Here is a 20,916-nt window from a genome sequence, read left to right as displayed (position 1 = left end):
ATTTTTTGTATAGTTACCAAATTATTTTATTTACTAGACATTGTCAACCTTGTAATTTAAAAAAATATAATTCTCATATGAATGAGAAATATCTTTTTAAATGAACACTATAAATTATGTAGCTTAACAAACAAATGTATCAGTTTCATTGATATTTAAAGTAACTCTAGTATAAATAAGTTTGAATTGAAAATAACCATTCTGTTTGGAATAAATACCACCAAATTGATTATCTCCTCTAATAAGAGTTATGGAAAGAGTGGGTAATTGACATCTGTTGATAACTAAAAATTAATTTTAATCCTGAATTTCAGACTGCTCCTCCAACTCCCACCCCAAATTTGAACAAATCTTTTTGTTAGAGTTACTAAAATATATGTCAGTTAATAAACATTTATTAAATGCCAATATGAGTTTCATATTCGAATCTAATTACTTTTTGTTTTCTCTTGGAAACATTACAACTCTTTTGGGGCCTGCCTGAATATTAGTGAGGATTTGGAAAGAACAGAGGCATTTTTTTAATTTAATTTTTTTTATTGATTAAGAAAATTTTTCCATGGTTACATGATTCATGTTTTTTCCCTCCCCTCCTCCCATCTCCCTCCCATAGCCAATGTGCAATTCCACTGGGTTTTACATGAGTCATTGATCAAGACCTATTTCCATATTATTGATATTTGCTCTAGGGTGATCGTTTAGAGTCTACATCCCTAGTCATATCCCCATCGACCCATGTGATCAAGCAGTTGTTTTTCTTCTGTGTTTCTGCTCCCACTGTTCTTTCTCTGGATTTGGATAGCATTCTTTCTCATAAGTCCCTCAGAAATGTCTTGGATCATTGCATTGCTGCTAGTAGAAAAGTCCATTACAATCAATTTTGCCACAGTGTATCTGTCTCTGGGTATAAGGTCCTTCTCCTGGTTCTGCTCCTTTCACTCTGTATCAATTCCTAGAGGTCTTTCCACTTCACATGGAATTCCTCCAGTTCATTATTCCTTTGAGCACAATATCACCATCACCATCAGATATCATAATTTGTTCAGCCATTTCCCAATTGAAGGGCATCCCCTCATTTTCCAATTTTTTGCCACCACAAAAAGCGTGGCTATAAATATTTTTGTATAAGTCTTTTCCCTTATTATCTCTTTGGGGGTATATTCCCAGCAGTGATATGGCTGGATCAAAGGGCAGGCAGTCTTTTAAGACCCTTTGGGCATAGTTCCAAATTGCCATCCAGAATGGTTGGATCAATTCACAACTCCACCAGCAATACATTAATGCCCCTATTTTGCCACAACCTTTCCATTATTTATTACTTTCCTTTGTGGACAGAGGCATTTGTAACAACATTGCTGGGTACAAAGAAATAGGGTGCCCATAGCAATGATTTTGGGTGGTAGAACTAGGGCAGGTGATATTTGAAGAGGGAGTCGATACAGACCCAGTGTTCTCACTGGAATTTTTGTATCTAAATTACCAGTATACTGCCTTTCTATTCTCCTAGTGATATGATTTTTCAATAGATTATTCTAGGAATTCACTACACAGAGTCTGTGTGGTGGGGTAAAAGAACCTTTAAATTGGACTATTAACTAAAATAGTTTGCAGTTTGTCCTTTGGGTTCCAGTCCTTGAACTTAAGTGGTACATCTTCAGATTTCTCTATCCTTTTCACTTAATAAGAAGGGCATATTCAGGAGACAAGGGTAGGGGAGGACCTTTCAAGTAATGAAAGACTGTCTTCACTGTGTGGGAGGGAAGCGTGTGGAGAAGGGGCAGTAGGAGGAGGAGGAGGATGATGATATGCATATGGGTTGGAGGAAAAGAGGATGCATCCATCCTTTCTAGTCAGAGGAAAAGGAGAGACCCCAGGGGCAAGGATTGAGGGGGTCTGAGTTTAGAGTTGGTGTGATCTTGCAGAAAGTTGAATTTCTGGAGACACTAATGAGGGTCCAGGAGATCAGCTATTTGGGAAATGATGAGATGATTGCCCCTCAGCCCTCTTCTTCAATGGAGGATATGGAAGGAGTATCCACCCCTGTTTCTTCCCTGTATCCCTTCCAATGAGGGGGAGGGAAGGACCCTAAAGGCAAAGGATACTAAGGAAGTTTGACTTTCAAAACTCATGTAATCTTATGAGAAGATGAATTTCTGGAGACAGTGATAATCCAGGAGAATAGCCAGATTGGAAATGCTACCACGTTTTTATATTCTAAAACACAGATAAATTGTGAATTTCCTGGCTTAATGAAAGAATCAATCAATAAACAAATATTTATTAAGGAATTCCTTTCTCTTTTCTGGACCTTAAGTTTCCTTATCCTGTAAAATGAGGGGGTCAAACTAATTGTTTCCTGAGGTCCCTTCTAGCTCTGATTTTATCCTCTAACAAATCATTTATCAAGTGACTGCTGTGTTGAAGAATTCCCTTGGCTAAAGGGGTGGATGAGAATAATTTTTTCCAATGCCATAAAGACAGAGGAAGTAGATTCTGTGAAGAACCTAGAGCTTGGTTAGACAGTGAAGAAACCAAGGTCATGTACTTCTTTCCAAGCCATTATCAGAGGGCTTGACTTATCTGGCCATTGGGATTTGATGACTTTGGAAGAGAGTGAGTCTGATGACTTTATGCAACCTTGCCTCACTTAAATCCAATTTATGTGTTAGTCAAAAGACATCACCCAGTGATATCATTTTAGTACTCTTTGAGCATGAAGGATAACCACCAACCATGTGTCAGACATTTTGCTAGGTGTTGGGGATACAAAGACAAAAATGAAGCAGTTCTTGCCTCAAGAAACTTGCTCTGTTGTGTGAGAATAACATGCCTGCATATACTATACTCATACAAAATAAAAAGAAAGTAATTTTTTTAGAGAAGGTACCAACCAGGATACACTACATGTGCCTTATGATCCCCTTTTATCTTGCCTTTTCTAGCACATTTATTTCTGTTATTCCTTCTCTCCCACTAGTCTCTGCTGTGTGAACCTCTCCTGTTTACAAACATATTCATGTCTTCCTGTCCCTCACTTGATCCATCCATTCCAATGTCCTTTATCTCTTTCCCTTTTTCTTTTCTTTTCTTTTGAGCATTTAAGATAATCTATGCTTTCACTTGCTTTCCTCTCTTCTCTTCTTAACATTTTGCAGGCTGGCTTCTGACCTCACCAATCAACTAATACTTTTTTCTTTAAAGGCACCAATAATGTCTTAATTGCCAAATCTAAAGGCCCTTTCTTAATCTTCATCTTTCTTGATCTCTCTGGACTCTTCAACATTAATAATCACTGTCTTCTTCTTGATATTCTCTTTAGGTTTTTGTGACACTGCTCTTTCCTGGTTCATCCCCCAACCTATCCAGTCACTTCTTAGTCTCTCTTGTTGGTTCTTTTTTTTTTTTTTTTTTTTTTTTTTTTTTTAATCCTTACTCTCTGTCTTAGAATTGATACTCTCAGTTCCAAGACAAAAGAGTGGTAAGGGCTGGGCAACTGGGATTAATTTACTTTCCCAAGGTCAAGTTTCTGAGGCCATATTTAAACCCAGGATGTTCCATCTCCAGGCTGGCTTTCTATCTGTTAAGCCACCCATCTGCTGCTTTTTTGTTGGATCTTAACTAAGGGTCCATTTGGCAAACCATATCTGTTCCCTAAGGCTTTGGCCTGGGCTCTCTTTTCTTTTCTACCTATATTATTTCATTTTGTGGTTTCATTAGCAGCCAGGGATTTATTCAACTAACATCTCTCTGTATATAATTCCCAAATCTGTTTTCTTTCCCCTGATATTTAGTTTTACTTCTCTATCTGCCTCTTGGACATCTCAAATTGGTTATTGTATAGACATATTAAACTCACCCATTCTACTCTTTGCTGTTTCCCTCAGTTTTTTTCCTCTTCTCAAATTCTCCTATTACTTTTGAGAATATCATCTGCCCAGGGATTCAGGCTAAGAACCTTGATACCATCTTTGACAAATCTCACTCTTTCCTTCATATTATTCTATCTGTTGCCAGTTGTATCTTTGCAACATCTCATATCTTCCCTCTCATTTCTTCTGACATTGCTACCACTCTGGTTTAGGTCCTCATCATCTTTTTCCTGAACTATTGTAATACTCTGGTTGGTTTCCCTGTCTAAAGTGTCTCCCCACTCTACTTCATCCTAAATTTAGCTTCCAAAAAGTTCTTTCTAAATTAGAAATCACTTTTGTATTCAATAACTGTAGTGGTTCTCTATTCAATTTGGCTTCTAAAGCCCTTCATATTGTGACCCTTTTCTACCTTCCCAGTATTTTTATATTTTATTCCCCTCCATATACTCTACAACTAAGTGACACTGGCCTCCTTGCTTTTTATACTCTTGTCTCTGATTTCCTGCATTTTCAGTGGCTCACTCCTATACTTGGGATTCTCTTTCACTTTATCTCTTCCTACTGCCTTCAAGGAGACTTCTTCAAAACTCTTTCAAGTCCCTGTTGAAATTCTGTTTTCATCAAGAAGCAAGAAGCCTTTCCTGAACCCCTTAAACATGTGCATTTCCTATGAGATTACTTCCAGTTGATTCCCTCCACCCCCAAAAAATTATTCATTTAATTAATTTAGAATATTTTTCCATGGTTACATCATTCATGTTCTTTTCCTTCCTTCCTCCCTCCCCTCTCCCAGAGGCAATGAGCAATTCCACTGGATTTTATGTGTATCATTGTTCAAAACCTATTTCTATATTATTACTATTTACAATAGAGTGATTATTTAAAGTCAACATTCCCAATCATATTTTTTTTCCCTGTGTTTCTACTCCCACAGTTCTTTCCCTGGATGTGGATAGCGTTCTTTCTCATAAGTCCCTCAGAAATGTCTTGGATCATTACGTTGCTGCTAGTAGAGAAGTCCATTAAGTTCGGTTGTGCCACAGTATCAGTCTCTGTGTACAGTGTTCTCCTGGTTCTGCTCCTTTCGCTCTGCATCAATTCCTAGAGGTCTTTTCACTTTACATGGAATTCCTCCAGCTATTTATTCCTTTTAGCACAATAATATTCCATCACCAACAGATACCACAATTTGTTCAGCCATTCCCCAAATGATAGATACCCCATACTTTCCAATTTTTTTGCCACCACAAAGAGTGCAGCTATGAATATTTTTGTACAAGTCTTTTTCCTTATTATCTCTTTGGAGTACAAACCCAGCAGTGGTATGGCTGGATCAAAGGTCAGGCAGTCTTTTTAAAGCCTTTTGGACATAGTTCCAAATTGCCCTCCAGAATGGTTGGATCAATTCACAACTCCACCAGCAATGCATTAGTGTCTCAATTTTACCACATCACCTCCAATATTTATTACTTTCCTTTGCTGTCATATTGGCCAATCTGCTAGGTGTAAAGTGGTAGACTCAGAGTTATTTTGATTTGCATTTCTGTAATTATGAGAGATTTGGAACACTTTTTCATGTGCTTATTGATAGTTTTGATTTCTTTATCTGAAACTACCTATTCATATCCTTTGCCCATTTATCAATTGGAGAATGGTTTGATTTTTTTATACAATTGATTTAGCTTCTTAGCTACTTGAGAAATCAGACCTTTGTCAGAGGTTTTTGTTATAAACATTTTTTTCCAATTTGTTGCTTCCATTCCAATTTTGGTTGCATTGCTTTTATTGAACAAAATTTTTTAAATTTAATGTAATCAAAATTATTCATTTTACATTTTGTAATATTCTCTATTTTTTGCTTGGTCTTAAATTCTTTCCTTTCCCATATATCTGTCAGGTATACTATTCTATGTTTACCTAATTTACTTATAGTTTCCTTCTTTGTATTTAAGTCATTTTTCCATTCTGAATTTATCTTGGTATAGAGTGTGAGATATTGATCTAGATCTGTTTTCCAATTTTCCCAGCAGTTTTTGTCAAATAGTGTTTTTTGTTTCAACAGCTGGGATCTTTGGGTTTATGGTACATTGTCTCACTGAGGTCGTTTACCTCAAGTCTATTCCACTGATCCACCCTTCTGTTTCTTAGCCAGTACCATATTGTTTTGATGACCACTGCTTTATTGTACAGTTTATGATCCGGTACTGCTAGGCCCCCATCCAGCACATTTTTTTAAAATTAGTTCCCTTGATATTCTTGATCTTTTTTTCTTCTAAATGAACTCTGTTTTAAGTTTTTCTAATTAAATAAAAATGTTTCTTGGTAGTTTGATAGGTATGGTACTAAATAAGTAAATTAATTTGGGTGGGATTGTCATTTTTATTATATTAGCTCGTCCTACCCATGAACAATTAATGTTTTTCTAATTTTTTAGATCTAATTTTAATTTTGTGGATAGTGTTTTGTAGTTTAATTCCTTTAATTTAATTAATTCAATTCATCAGTCCAATTAATTCATTATTATTGTTAATTACTGATTTGATTAATGTGTAATTCCTATGCTTGTTTTGGCAAAAATTCCTAAGTATTTTATATTGTCTAGGGTGATTTTGAATGGACTTCCAGTTTATTTTGTATATATCTTTTTTGTACATAGTTGTTTTCAAGTTATCTTCTGCATTAGACTGTGACCTTGAGGGATGAAATTATACCCAGTATTTAGAATGGTTCTTGGCATATACTAAGCACTTAGCAATTGATTGTTGACTATAAGGATGATATTAGAAATTAGGTCTTGTTTTATTAGTTTAGAGATAAGAAGTGAAGAAGCTGACTTGAGAAAGAATTGGAGTATGAAACAGCTGAGAGAGAGTGTCAGTTTCAAGTGTTGACAGGTGTAATGGTTTTTCTGTGACAGTTACTCTTTCTGGGAGTGGGAGTTGGTCTCTGGCAATTGGTACAGTCACACACAGGGACTCTCTCTCAGGGCTGGAGGAGGTAATTGTTGTTTATAAATTGTTTTAACTCTGAGAAGATCAAAGAAAGACCTGATCTTTGGGTTGGACTCTAAGTCTGTTAGGGCTCAAAGTCTTAACTTGATTCTTGTTGAGACTCAACCAGCTAGCCTTTGTTATTTTTATAACTTGGAGGAGAAGCTAAGAATTATAAGAATAATATTATTAGTTTATTTAGAATAGTAAAAATTTGTGTTAGTCAGATCAGGAAGGATTAGTGTATCCTGTGAAAACAGGAGATGTGGTTCCTTGGGGAACCAGGGAGTTTTATATGGATGAAGTTAGAATCCCTTAGAGTTAGAAATCTTTTTATCCTTATACTTTCAATAAATATTTTATTTTTATAATCACTTCATTTAGTTTTTATTTTTACATGACTGACTGATTAGCACCCAGGAGGAATGTTTCATATAAAAGGTGACTGAGCTGAATTTTGAAAGAAAAAAAGGGATTCAGGAAAGGTACCGGAGTTATGAAAACTCAGAGGAGACAATATAAGGAAAGACTAGTCAGAAGTGCTTCTGAAAGGGCAAGGACAGTGAGGAATAAGAACAAGCTATGAAATTTGGCAATTAAGATATTAATAACTTTGGAAAGGGCATTTTCATTTGAGTAATAAAATTCGTAACCATATTGCAAAGGAATGAGAAGTAAGTGAAAGGAGAGGAAGTAGAGGTAGTGAATATCTATATATCTATATCTGTATCTGTATCTGTATCTGTATCTGTATCTGTATCTGTATCTATCTATCTATCTATCTATCTATCTATCTATCTATCTATCTATCTATCTATCTATCTATCTATCTATCTATTCCCCCCTAGGAGTTAGGCTGTAAAAGGGAGGAGAGAAATATAGAACTATGGCTTAATCGGATGGGATGATTGAGTTTTATTTTATATTTTTAAATGAGAAATCTTGGATGTAGGAACCAGTAGATAGGGAGAAGTCAGAGATTAGAGAAAGAAGGAATCATTAGAGAGGAAATCTGAGGATTATTAAAAATGATGGCATGATTTATACATTTACTTGAATCAGAAATATCACTGTATCTATTTCTTCCCCTTTTAGATAAAGTACTCTTCTATATTCTTCCATTTGTCCTCTACTTCCTTTCTTTGATTTGTTTTCATTTGCTGATTGTTTTTGTAAAATTTCAAATCCAAGAATAACTTAAACTACCTAATTATCTGGCTGCCAGATCTTAGCTTAGAAGCTTTTATTGCTTTCTCGTACTCTGCCAAATCATGTTTCCTTAACCTCTGAAGATGTGGAAAATGGAAGATTTACAATGTGGCATAAATTCATTTGAAATCCTTCGATGAAGTTTAATTTAGCTTAAACTCAAAATGTTCAGAATGAATGTTTAATAGATAACCCAGATAGATGGAATCTTGGGAAACATTGGATGCTAATACATATCATATTTGTGTTTATAACACATTATAATAATGACTTATAGTGTATATTGTTTATTTTTATTTTGTTTTATTGCCCTGCTACCAGGTTTATATAAACCTTTTATATTTTAGCTTATGTAAAATGAATGATCTTAACTGTTTTTTAAAACATGGAATGAGTATGCTGATTTTTTAATTGTAGAAAGAACATTGCATTTGGAGTCAGAAGGCCTGGGTTCTAATTCCAACTCTAATACTTAACTATTTACCTTTGTGGTCAGAGTAGGTAGGTGGCACAGTGGGATAGAGTGCCCACTATGGAGTCCAGAAGACTTTAATTCAAATGTGTCCTCTGACACTTTCTAGCTATATGAAATTGGGCAAGTAACTTAACTATGCTTACATTCCTCATATGTAAAATAAGATGGAAATTGTTGTTCAGTCATTTTTCAGTCAAGACTGACTCCTCATGACTCATCTTTTTTTTTTACAAAGATAATTAGAGTTGTTGCCATTTTCTTCTCTAGCTTATTTTTTAGATGAGGAAACTGAGGAGAACAAAGTTAAATGATTTACCTAGAGTCACATAGGTAGTAAGTGCCTGAGGCTCAAGTTAAACTCAGGAAAATGAGTCTTCCTGATTCTAGGCGTAGCATTCTATCCACTTCATCTAACTGCCTTTCAAATAAATTGCAAAAGGAATTGGCAAAACATGCCAGTATCTTTGCTAAGAAAACCCCAGATGGTATCACGAAGGGTTCGGCGTGACTGAACAACAACAATAGTAAGCTTTTTGGTTTTAGAATTGTTGAAAAAAATGAGGTTGTTTATCTTATGAAGTAACCTTTAATTTTTATGTCGTATCCATTTGGAGCTTATTTTGGAATATGATATATTATGTTAATCTAAACCTAATTTTTAGTGGTTGCTTTCTAGCTATTGCTACAGTTTTTGTCAACCAGTGAGTCTTTCTTCCAGTTGATGGGGTCTTTGGGTTGACTGGACAATATACTATAAGGTTAATTTGCATTTCTATGTTGTATGACTAATCTGTTCCATGGAATGATCTCAGTTTTTTAAACAATATCTCATAATTCTTCTTATTATTATTTTATAATATGATTTGAGATTTGATTCTGGTAGACCCTTTTTACATTTTTTTCATTATTTCCTTTGAGATTCTTTTTGATTCTCCAGAATAATTTGTTGTAATTTTTTTACCTCTGCAAAATAATTCCTTTGTAGTTTAAATGACATGGCAATGAATATGGAAATTAATTTAGGTAATATTGCTATTATTTTATTTATGATATTATTTTCATGGTCTACTAGTAATTTATATTTCTCCAATCATTTAGTTTTTGGCAATAGCCTAAACTTTAGTCCTCCAAACCAATCATTTTTCTTTTTTAAAATATGAAATTTCATTTTTTTAAGCAAGAAAGAAGTCTTTCTTTCACTCTCCTTGATCCTGCCCCTCACTGAGAATGAAAGAAAAACAGAACCCTTGCTACAAATATATTTAGTCAAACAAAACAAAATCCCCTTTTACTCTGTCCTCCCCTCCCTCAACTCATTCTCTGCCCCCCCCCCTCCATATATACACACACACACACACATACACACACACACACATATATGTATGTATGTATGTATATCTCTTCTGTTTTCTGAGTCCATCACTTTTCTTTCAGGAGGTGTTTCAAAATGTGCCCTCTGGAACTGATTGGTCATTTAATTGATAAGAGTTCCTAAGTCTTTCAAAGTTGTCTTTACCATATTGTTGTTAATGTCATTGTTCACCTAGTTTTGCTTACTGCACCCTGCACCAGCTTATAAGTTTTCCCAGGTTTCTTGGAAACCCTTCTCTTCATCACTTTTTATAGTACATTAGCTTTTTATTAATTAAGCTTTAAGACAGCACAATTTATGTTTTGTTTTGGCATATCTTTCTTTACATATCCATAGCTCTGACAAAAAAATTGGTCAGTGCCTCATGTCTGCCAGATTACTTTCCAGTCTTTCCCAACAGTTTTTATTGAATTAGTGAGTTTTTATTCTAGTATTTGGTCTCTTTGGCTTTATCAAGCACTAGGCTGCTGTGTTTCTGTATGTTGTGTACCTAAACTTTTTCATATCAACCTTGCTCTTTCTTTTTTGGGTGGGGGAGGACTTCATTTTTTTCTTTTTTTTTAAATAAATTTTTTTTCATTTGTTGATGTTGGTTACATAAAAATTCCCTATACTTGAAATTTTTAATTAATACCAAATTGTTTTGATGATTAATGCTAGGTCACCTTCCATCTTATTTTCTCCTGTTATTTTTCTTGAGATTTTTTATCTTTTTTTCCTCCAGGACAATATATTTCCTAGCTCTATAAAGTTATTATTTGGTAGTTTGATTGGTATGCCATTGAATAAGTAAATTAATATAAGTAGTATTGTTATTTTTACCATATTGAGTTAGCTTATCTATGAGCAATTAATACTTCTCCAATTATTTAGACTTCTATTTGTGTAAAGAGTGTTTTGAAGTTGTATTAATTAATGTATTAATTAATAAGTTCTTGTGTGTGTGTTGGCAAATTGACTACAAAATATTTTATACCTTTTGTAGTTATCTTAATTAAAAAATTTTGTTGGTAATATGCAGAAATGCTGATGATTTATATTGAAATTTTTTACATCTTGCAACATTGCTGATTTTGTTAATTGCTCCAGTTTTTTACTCTCTAAGTAAACTATTGTATCTTTTGTAAAAAAAAAAAAAGTTTCTTTTGCCTATGTTTATTCTCTAAATTTCTTTTTCTCTGGCAAAATGTCAAAGACAGTTTATTAAATACCTTTTAAGGAAAAAAAACAACCCCTAAGTTCTATGCTGTAGGGTAGGTGAGAGAGCTTACTGTATTATTGCTTCTATTGCCACTTTCTATCCAGATCTTCCATAGGATTATGGTAGTTTTTTTCTGTTGTTTAGACTGGATGGTAGAACTTACAGTTGTTTCTTTTAGGATTTCTTTATCATTACTCTAATCCATTTATAGAACTTCACTGGGTGTTTGTGGGGGGGAACCTGGACTTCAAGTCCCATCTAAAATACTTCCTTCTATAAGACAGCCTTTTTCTTTCCTTTTTTACCATTTCCAGTTTATACAAATGCATACCTATACATACTTGTTTTTACTTAGTGGTTTAGGTGTTATTTCCCTCTTTAGACAATGAGCAGCTTAAGAGAAGAGACTTTTTTTTACCTTTGCGTAACCAGTGCTAAGTCCAGTGCTTAGTAGTCACTTAATAAATGTTTATTGACTGACTGTCTTTTGGGGCCTATTATATTGCCATTTTCTCACATTCCAAGGTAGTTATTCCCTTTCACAAAGAGAATTGAGAGTTTGAGATGTTTACACTAGATCACTTGCTCTTCTGTCCACTATCATTTCATCTTTTTTCCTATTAGCTTTCCTTGAGTGTAGGTAGTTTTATTTTTTGTCTTCATATCTCTATTGCTTTGTACATCAGTTGGTATATAGTATTTAATAATACATATAGGTTAGTTGATATCCCTGAAAGAAGCAGGAAATATATTTCTATTCATGCTTCTTAATTAAAATTTTTTTCTGACTAAATAGCATTCTGAAGCATTATTTTGATCATATAATTCAATTTCTCAGAAATCTGTTTTTGTCTCATTATATACACATATTCAGCCCTTATAAAATCTTTTAAAATGCCTACCATTTAATATCTATGTGATTTTGAGCAAGTCACCCTGCTACTATTTGCTTCAATTTCCTTAAATATAAGATAGAGATAATAACATCATCTTTCTCATGGTTGTGAGGATCAAATGAGATAATATGTGTAAAGAACTTAACACAGTGCTTAATACAAAGTAGGTATTATAGAAATGCTTATTCCCTTTCCTATTTCCTTAGTGGTAAAGTGAATTTCTGATAAGAAGATAATAGGATATAGAATTCCACAGCCTTTTCTTCCCCTCAAATTATCCCATATTGATTTTTCCTTTTCATAAGTAAACTCTAAGAGGAAGTCATCTATACTTCTTGCCTCCATTAAAAAAAAATTTATAAGTTCCTTGGAAGCAGGGGGCTATCTCACTTTTATTATTTGTATATTAATCATTTCATTGTACCTGCCATTAGTTGGAAGGTGAGGAATGCAAAACTAAATTATCCCTTTCATGACAGACATGTAGTTAGTTTTGCTACAAAATAGCAAGCTGGTACTTCCGAGTCCTGGAATGGACCTTAAATAGGGAGAATCTGTTCACTTTTCTTTTTAATGTCTCTATCAACATTTGTAAGATATGAACTTTATTTTCTTGCTTTAGTCTGCTTTTGTCATACTTCTAATAATTCTCTCAAATTTGCCTCTAATTTTCTTTCTTTAACATGATCTTACTCCCATACTTTCTTATCAGTTGGTTTAGAACAGTGAGTAATAGCTAGTCCACGCTGCAGTTTGTTCTCTTTACTTGAGCATCCCAGTGATGACTTCCATCTACTCCAGTCCTTCCTTATTTCTATGAACAATTTGACTCCAGGACACCATATATGGTGGATGCTGCAACACAAAACGAGAGATAGATGGCTTTGTATTTTGGGATTGGGAGGCTGGAAACTTCTTCTCTACTCAGCATTACCGTACCTTTGGTTTTCTACTTCTAAATGAAAAACCATTTATTAAGCACCTGCCATGTGTCAAGCACTAGCTTAGGTTCTGGGGACACAAATGCAGAAAGTGAGGTAGTTCTCTTCTTCAAGAACCTTATGGGATTTATAAAAATAAGATTTTATTGGTACTTGGTTTTTCAATATCTACATTCCCAATGCATCTCTCTCTGAGAGAGCCATATCTTGTATGAAGAATAAAAAGAAAAAAAAAAGAGAAAAGATCATTAAAAACAACATACATTTTAAATAGTCTGACAACATATGCACTGTCACCACTGTTGTTCAGTATGGAAACTTTAACCTGCTCCTTTTTTCTGACCTAGACCAATTCATGTCGTTGTAGAAAGTTTGTTTCCCTCCCTACTGTCTGAGGTACTATATTGGTGCCTGACTGGCTTTAGTGGGGCCAGATTTGATAATTATAATTTGATTTAAATTTTTTTATTTTTCCATTTATATTCTTGGAATGGGTTTTGGGAGAAATCATGTGTGTTTGGGATGACAGATGCATATTTAGTTATGTTCTAGACATACTGAGTTTAAAAAGTTGATAGGATAGCCATATGGAGATGACTAACAGACAGCTGGCAATGTGGGACTAGGATCTAGAAGAAAGATTAGGATTGGATATGTAGATTTTGGTTTTATTTGCATAGAGATGATAATTGACATGAAAGGAATTGATGAGTAGACAGTGAAGAGAAGATGAGAAGGTCCAGAAGAAAACCTTATTGGGATATCTGCTCCATAGTAAGGAAATTGATGATATAGCAAAGGGAACTTGGAGAAGTGTTCAGATAGGCAGGAAACCAAGGGAGGGAGGAGTATCCAGGGGGAAGTATGTGGGTAAACTATGTGGGTAAACTGCAGCTAGAAGCTGCAGAGAGGTAAAATTGAATGAAATAGTTTTATGAAGTGGTAGTGATGGAGAGAGATGCAAAGTTAGGAGGTAAAGATGAAAGAGGTACTTGTGTTTCTGGATCACTAAGGCATCATGGTTATCATTGATGATGAGATTAGGGACATGATCCTTTCTATATGTGTCTGAGATAGTGTGAAGATGTTGATCATTAGAATTGAAAAGATTGATAAATTAGCCTGCTTGTGTGTGCATATTAAAATTCCAAGTATGAAAGCAGAAATTGGATAGAGAGGGAAGATTATGAGTAAGATAATAAACACCTTGAGAAAAGAAGGAAAATGATATGGAATCTAGCTGAACATAAAAAATTGAGTAGGGTGATATATAGTTGGCATGGACCTTGGAGGAGAATGTCCTCAATATTGGTGATAGAGGAATAGAGGAAAAAGTGTTAGTGTAGAACAGAGTATATATTCTCCTCTTCCTTGTCCAATGTGTTTAGGATGGACCCAAGGGAGAAGACTCTACCATTACTGAAGAAAGTGGCTAGCAATGCATTATCTTGGTTTTTAATTGCAAAAGAAGATGGAAAAAGTTTGAAGTGAAAATATCAAGGATAAAGGGGAGTAGAGAGATCTAGGGGCACATGAAACTGGGAGATGACAGAGGGAGGAATATAGATTGTGAAAGTGTGGTCAAGGATGATAACTTTGGGAGAATTAGAATAGGATAAAGATTTTCATCCAATGCATATCAATTGATTTACAAGTCTAAGAGCTGGAAATTTTATCTGCTCTTAAATGTGGTAAGAAATGGTTGATGTATCCCCACTATCCAGTGTCTTCTGATGTCTGTTAATCTGGGCTTTGGAATAGAATAATATAGATTGAACCAGTTAGGTATTGAACTTTTGATCACAAACTCATTATGCCTGTTCCTTTAACCATTTGAACATATTCATAGATTTAAGAGCCAAATATTACCTATAACAAAAAGTAATGATAGAATTAAATTTCTAAAAAATGCTTTTTGAAATTGAAATGTTTTTCCTTTTATCAAATGATATTAGTAGTATAATGAACTTGACATGTGATGTGATAAGACACTGTCGTTGTTCTAATACATTAAAATCAATAGGAAATTATTTTTAAAAACAATTTTTTTTTCTTTAAAGGAAATGATTGTTGACAAAGTAAATGGACAGGTCGTTCCTCGGTACTTGATATACGACATAATTAAATTTAATGTAAGTACCTTTAAAAACTTATATACTGTCTTTATTTTACAAGTTAAGAGATTTTAAAATTATTGATATGGTTTAAACTGGAAGATATGTCTTGCAGGTAATTGAACTGAGAAATCTGTTAGCTTTTCAGAGAAGTTATTTTGTATGAAACTTAAAGTTTTTCTTTTAAAAATAATGTTCTCGAACAAGTGCAGAGATCTTAAATTTTTCTATAGTTTCAAATCATTTTATGTTTTAGTAAGTGTATGACTTTTAGAAAGATCGTATTTTAAATGTTAAGTCTGTTATTATTTTGACCATCTAATTTCATTACTGTATGGAAGTTCCAAAGAGGAAATCCCCTCTGCTAATACACATTGACACCTGCACCGCAACATTTTAGAAAATATTGTGAGACATTGAGAGGTTAAATTACTTTTTCAAAGTTATCAGTCTTGAGTCCAGCTTTTCCTGATTTTAATTTCAGCTCTCTATTATTACATTGTTCTCAGTCACAGGTAAAGGGTTGACCAAAACATTCTCCCAAATTCCATTTTTTGTCATTTAAAAATATAAACATCAACTAGTTGACAGAAGCAATTCATATACCAGTAGCTTTGCTACAATAGATGAAAAGAGAATTAACCTACTTTTGATTTTTCAAATTACCTGAATTTGTTCTTTTTTCCTTTCTGTGATTTAATTTTTCAGATATTAGCACCTTTATCATCATATTTAGTAGGTGAAAATATTATGAAATTCAAACCAGAATATGCTATTTAGCAGCACCAGTAGTAAAGCCTTGGTTAAATGAGTAAGTGCAATCAAAAGTTAAATAAAAGCTTTTGTATTATCAAATTTGATTCTGTTTAGTGAAAATGATTGGATACCTATAGTATATAAGGCACTGTCAGTTATTAAATGGCCTTCTGATACTTTGTGCTGTGTGCATGGGAGTTGTCCAATAAATATTTTTATTTGAATTGAGTGAGACATAGACTATGCCTAGGGTGAGCTTTGTGCTTTTTAAAAAATTTATAAATATTTATTTTCAGTTCCAAATTTCATCCCTCCACCCATCTCTCCCCAACCCTCCAAAAAGTCGAGAAATAAGTTGCTCATTGTATATATGAAATCATGTAAAATATGTTTCTACATTTCACCCAAAAAAGGGCAGTTTAAAAGAGTGGAAAAATATGCTTCAGTCTTAATCAGTTTTCTCTCAAGGTGTATAGCATTTTTCATCATGTCTTTTTTAATTATTGTGGATCGTTGTATTGATCAAAGTAGCTAATTAACAGTTGAATATAGTATAGTATTTATTATAAGGAAAAGAGCGAATGGGTGTAAACAGGTAAGAGAGAGATTTTGCATAGAGATCAGTGTGCTGGATCTTGCCACATGCCCTGCAACTACAGAGCTTATTCTGGAATGTGGGGAATATATAAAATAGGACACTGAGAGCTGCCAAGGGGCTTTTGGTCTTCTGTTGAGGGAGTAGCCTGAAACTGACAACTTCCTCCTGCTTAGGATCTCTTCAAGCCTAGGAGGGGTTTTGTTTCCTGTCCCCTTGAAGCTAAAGCTACATATCCTGTTGTTCAGTTTGATAAATCCCGTCTGTTGTGTGATCTACCCATGTTCCAGTATCCTGAGAGAATGTTCCTAACTGCTGTGAAGATCTCAGCCAGCAAGCCAGTAAACTGTCTGGGAAAGATCTGAAGCCATCCTGGGCCTAACCCAAAGAGGGTTGATCACTGAGATAAAGGGTCAGCCTAACTACTCTGAAAGACTATAAAATCTAACTGAATGTTATCTGGGAGGATTATTAGTGTCAGGTAGTATAATAGGCAACTTCTGGGAAGAAGATGGAGACCAACTTGAGTGACAGATCTTCAGTTATAGAATTTAGAATTTACCCAGATGGCATGAGCCAAGGGCAAAAGAAAGTTGCTACCATCACTATAAAAGCCCAGGAGCAGAAGACTTCAGGGTCTCAGTCTTGAGAAGAGTCCTGGGTTGTGAGGGTGGGTAGGTCTGTAGACCTGCACTCCAGCATCTGTACCTTATTCCTCAAGCAATCAATTCACCTATTGCTGATTAGGGCCGAGAGATACATATCAAACAAGAAGAAGATCATAAGCCCTCCTCTTACCTGGTCTAGGCCACGACCAGGCCTGACCAGGGTCTGTGAGGGAGAAGAATCTCTCCAGCCAGCTGCCAACTTGTTACTGATTAATCAGTCTATTCTAGCTTCCATAGATTTAGTATAACTATCCCCAACACCACTTTTCTTATCTTGGACTTTACCCCTTTGAGTTTATAGCATTAAATCCTTGAACCCATTTAAGTGAAGACTGATATCATTCGAAGAGCAAGTGGATAATTACATCCAAAGGGGAAAGGGGATTTTATCAAAATCGCAGTCATCGGTGTTATCAAATGTAACGATTACAAATGATAAAGGCTGATATTATGAGGAAAATTAATATTTTAATTAAAGCCAAGTTGATAGAATAAAATCGGACCACGCACCTGGCTATTTAAAAAATCCCGCCTCTGGTACCTTCTCCCATCTTGTCTGTCTTGTATGCAAGAGAGAGAGCCCAAGCTCCACCCCTAATTTTAAGTCGTGCTCTACATTGGTTCCCGTTGTTTGACGTGATCACGTCAGAAACCGGAAACCCACTGGATCACTGAAAATGTAGTCTCAAAGTCCCCCACATGCCCACAGGAAGTTTGTCAAATACTTTTAAATGGAACACCCAGAAATTCTAAATAACACACCAACCCAATATCAATCATTATCCTTATTACCTTTATCTATCAATCCAACCCCAAGCCTAATAACCAGAGGATCTGTGTGGGTCAATTTACAGCTTCTCACTTATTCACTTAGGCTTGGGCACTGTTTGTGGGGTCAAGTGCTTAGCTGAGCAGAACATTTATAAGGGCTGGTGGTTACCAGCAATACCTTGGTGGCCATTCAGGAATCCCTCTCCTCACTCAACTTAAATCCATATATCATGTAGGATCTTGGGCCACCTTCATCAGGCCCATCCTACAGAAGCACCATACCACCCTGTATAATAGTAGTTAGATATCTAGCCAGAAATTTCTAGACAACCAGAGTAGGAAAGTAGGCATCTGGAAGACTGGAAGACACCCCTTTGCAGAGGTCTTAGTAGTGGGGTGGTTTAGCTAGAACCCCATAGATCAGGGTATCCTATTCCCCAATCCTCCCTTTCAGTTTACCTTGGTTTAAAATAAACCCTTGTCCTGTTTAGTACATCTGTCTGTGAATCTGAGTGCACTGGCCCTGTGAGGTGTTGGTGGGCCTCATCACTGTGGGTTACAAATAACACCTTGGTATCTCACCTCTACAAAACAACCATAAATACTTTCCACCTATTTCACTATGTACAATGTTTTTCTAGTTCTGCTGATTTAATTTTGTTTCAGCTCATGTAAACCTTTCTGGGTTTTGGGAAAACTATCCCCCTTCATCATCTCTTATAGAGCAATAATATTCCATCACAGTCATATACTATAGCTTGCTCAGCCATTACCCAGTTAATGGGCATCCCCTCAATTTTACAGTTTGCCACTGCAAAAAGAGCCATTATAAATATTTTTGTACATATAAGTCTTTTTGCTTTTCCTTTCATCGCCTTCGATTATAGGTATGGGCAGTTTTATAGCTCTTTGGGCATAGTTCCAAATTGTTCTCTAGAACCATTCAACAACAACATTGTATTTCTGTACATCTCTTTCTGCATTTGTCATTTTCCATTTCTGTTATCCTAGCCAATCTGAAGGTTATGTGTTGGTACCTGAGTTCTTAATTTGTATTTCTATGATTATTAGTGATTTAGAGCATTTTTTGACTACTGATACCTTTGATTTCTCCCTCTAAAAAGTACTTCTTCATATCCTTTGACCATTTACAAGTTGAGGTTTGGCTCATGTTTTTATAAATTTATCTCATTTCTTTATCTATTTGAAAAATGAGACCTTTATGAGAAATATTTACTGTAAATTTCTCTCTCCAGCCCCAGTTTCCTGCTTTTTTTCTAATTGTGGCTGTATTGTGCTAAAACTTAAAATTTTTGTAATCAAAATTATCCATTTTGCCTACCATGAACCCTGTCTATTTCTTGTTTGGTTATGATTTCTTTCCCTATCCATAGATCTGACAGGTCATTCCCCCCTTTACTCCCCCACCCTCCCCCACCCCCATTTCTTGTGATAGGATTCTTCTTGTCAAAATCACATACCCATTTTGAATTTATCTTGCTATACATTTTGAGATGCTGGTCTACAACTGTTTTCTAGTAGAGTATTAGAGTAATTTTTGCCAAATCATAAGTTCTTACTCCAATAGCTGGGATCTTTGAGTTTATCAGACACTAGCTATTGTGCTCATTTGCTTTTAAAAAATTTTTTAAATTTTTATTTCAAATATTTTCCCATAGTTACATGTTTTATGTTCTTTCCCTCTCCCCCAAACTCCCCAATCCCCCCTTTGCTGATGCACAATTCCACTGGGTTTTACATGTATCATTGATTAAGACCTAATTCCATATTATTGATAGTTGGACTAGAGTTATCGTTTAGTGTCTACATCCCCAATAATATCCCTGTCAGCCCATGTGTTCAAGCAGTTGTTTTTCTTCTGTTTCTCCTCCCAAAGTTCTTCTGAATGTGCCTAGTTTTCTTTCTCACAAGTCCCTCAGCCTTGCTCTGGATTCTTGCATTGCTGCTAGTAGAGAAGTCCATTATGTTCGATTGTTATACAGAGTGTACAATGTTATCCTGGATCTGCTCCTTTTACTCTGCAAATCTGTTTTAATTGATCAGCCACTTTGATACAGTTTTATAGTCTGGTACTGATGGACTTTATTCCTTCCCTTTTTTTCCATTAATTTCCTTGATAGTCTAGACCTTTTTTTCTTCTAGGTGAATATTATTTTTTCTAACTCCATAAACTAATTCTTTGGTAGTTTGTTATTTATAGTGAAAGGGAAGAATTTGGGCAAAAGATAAAGGGCCAGAGTGGAGAGACAGAAGTTTGATGGAATGAAGAAAACAGGATGTATAGGAGGGAGTCTCAGAATCCTGGGGAAGGATTCTGAGGTGCTTAATTGTCAACTTGGGGAGAGTGAGGAGGCTGTGGAGAAGTACACAGCTTCTGGACTTGGCTTTCTCCTTACTTCAGTGTGAAATCTGTCCTAACTTCATTCTTTGGTTCCTGTTGTTCCTATATGATCCCAGACAATGAGTTGACATCTATTGACCGCCTAAGAGAAGATAATACCAGTGAAACTGATCTGAACTTCTAAGATACCTCTGTAGGCTCAGTCTGCAGACTGTAGTGACTAGGTCACTCCTGGCACCAGCCTCCTGATCCAGTAGCTAGCTCTGAACTTTCACCAAAGAATATTTAGATGGGCTTAGACTTGGGCAGTGTTGTTATTAAAAATGATGAAGGCCGAGATTAAAAGGGAGAATAGTATCTTAATAAAAGCCATGCTGATAGAGATAAATCATTAGACCCCGCACCTGAAGGAATTCAAACTGATGCATTAGTCATTTTACTTTTTGTACCTTCCTGTGCTCAGGTAACTAAAGAGAGCACTCCTCCTAACTCCAGGAGTCTTATCCCCTCTCTTACATCATCACGCTTCCTGTCTGCCATGAGGAATCATGGGAAATGTAGTTTTCCAAAGTCCCCTAAAATGTCCACAGGAAGTTTGTCATATAATCTACATACCTTAATGCTCAAATGAGCCCCAAATATCTCTAAATAGAACCCCAAGTGATTTTAACTAACACATTACCCCCATGAGATC

The 20,916-nt window shown here is 35.2% G+C and overlaps 1 protein-coding gene across 2 annotated transcripts in view; it reads left to right on the top strand.

Moving 5' to 3' along the window:
* The window catches only part of RNGTT (RNA guanylyltransferase and 5'-phosphatase), a 383,467-nt gene that overhangs the window by 107,782 nt on the left and 254,769 nt on the right, over positions 1-20,916 (top strand). For both annotated transcript variants that reach the window (XM_044676398.1, XM_044676397.1), the window contains exon 10: positions 15,017-15,088. In XM_044676398.1, coding sequence (XP_044532333.1) covers positions 15,017-15,088 — 72 coding nt within the window. The remainder of the gene's footprint in view (positions 1-15,016; positions 15,089-20,916) is intronic.

The sequence above is a fragment of the Gracilinanus agilis genome, chromosome 4, assembly GCF_016433145.1.
Source record: "Gracilinanus agilis isolate LMUSP501 chromosome 4, AgileGrace, whole genome shotgun sequence".
NCBI classification, from domain to species: Eukaryota; Metazoa; Chordata; class Mammalia; order Didelphimorphia; family Didelphidae; genus Gracilinanus; species Gracilinanus agilis.
Note: the sequence above shows the minus strand (reverse complement) of the source record. Positions and strands in the feature narration are given on the sequence as shown.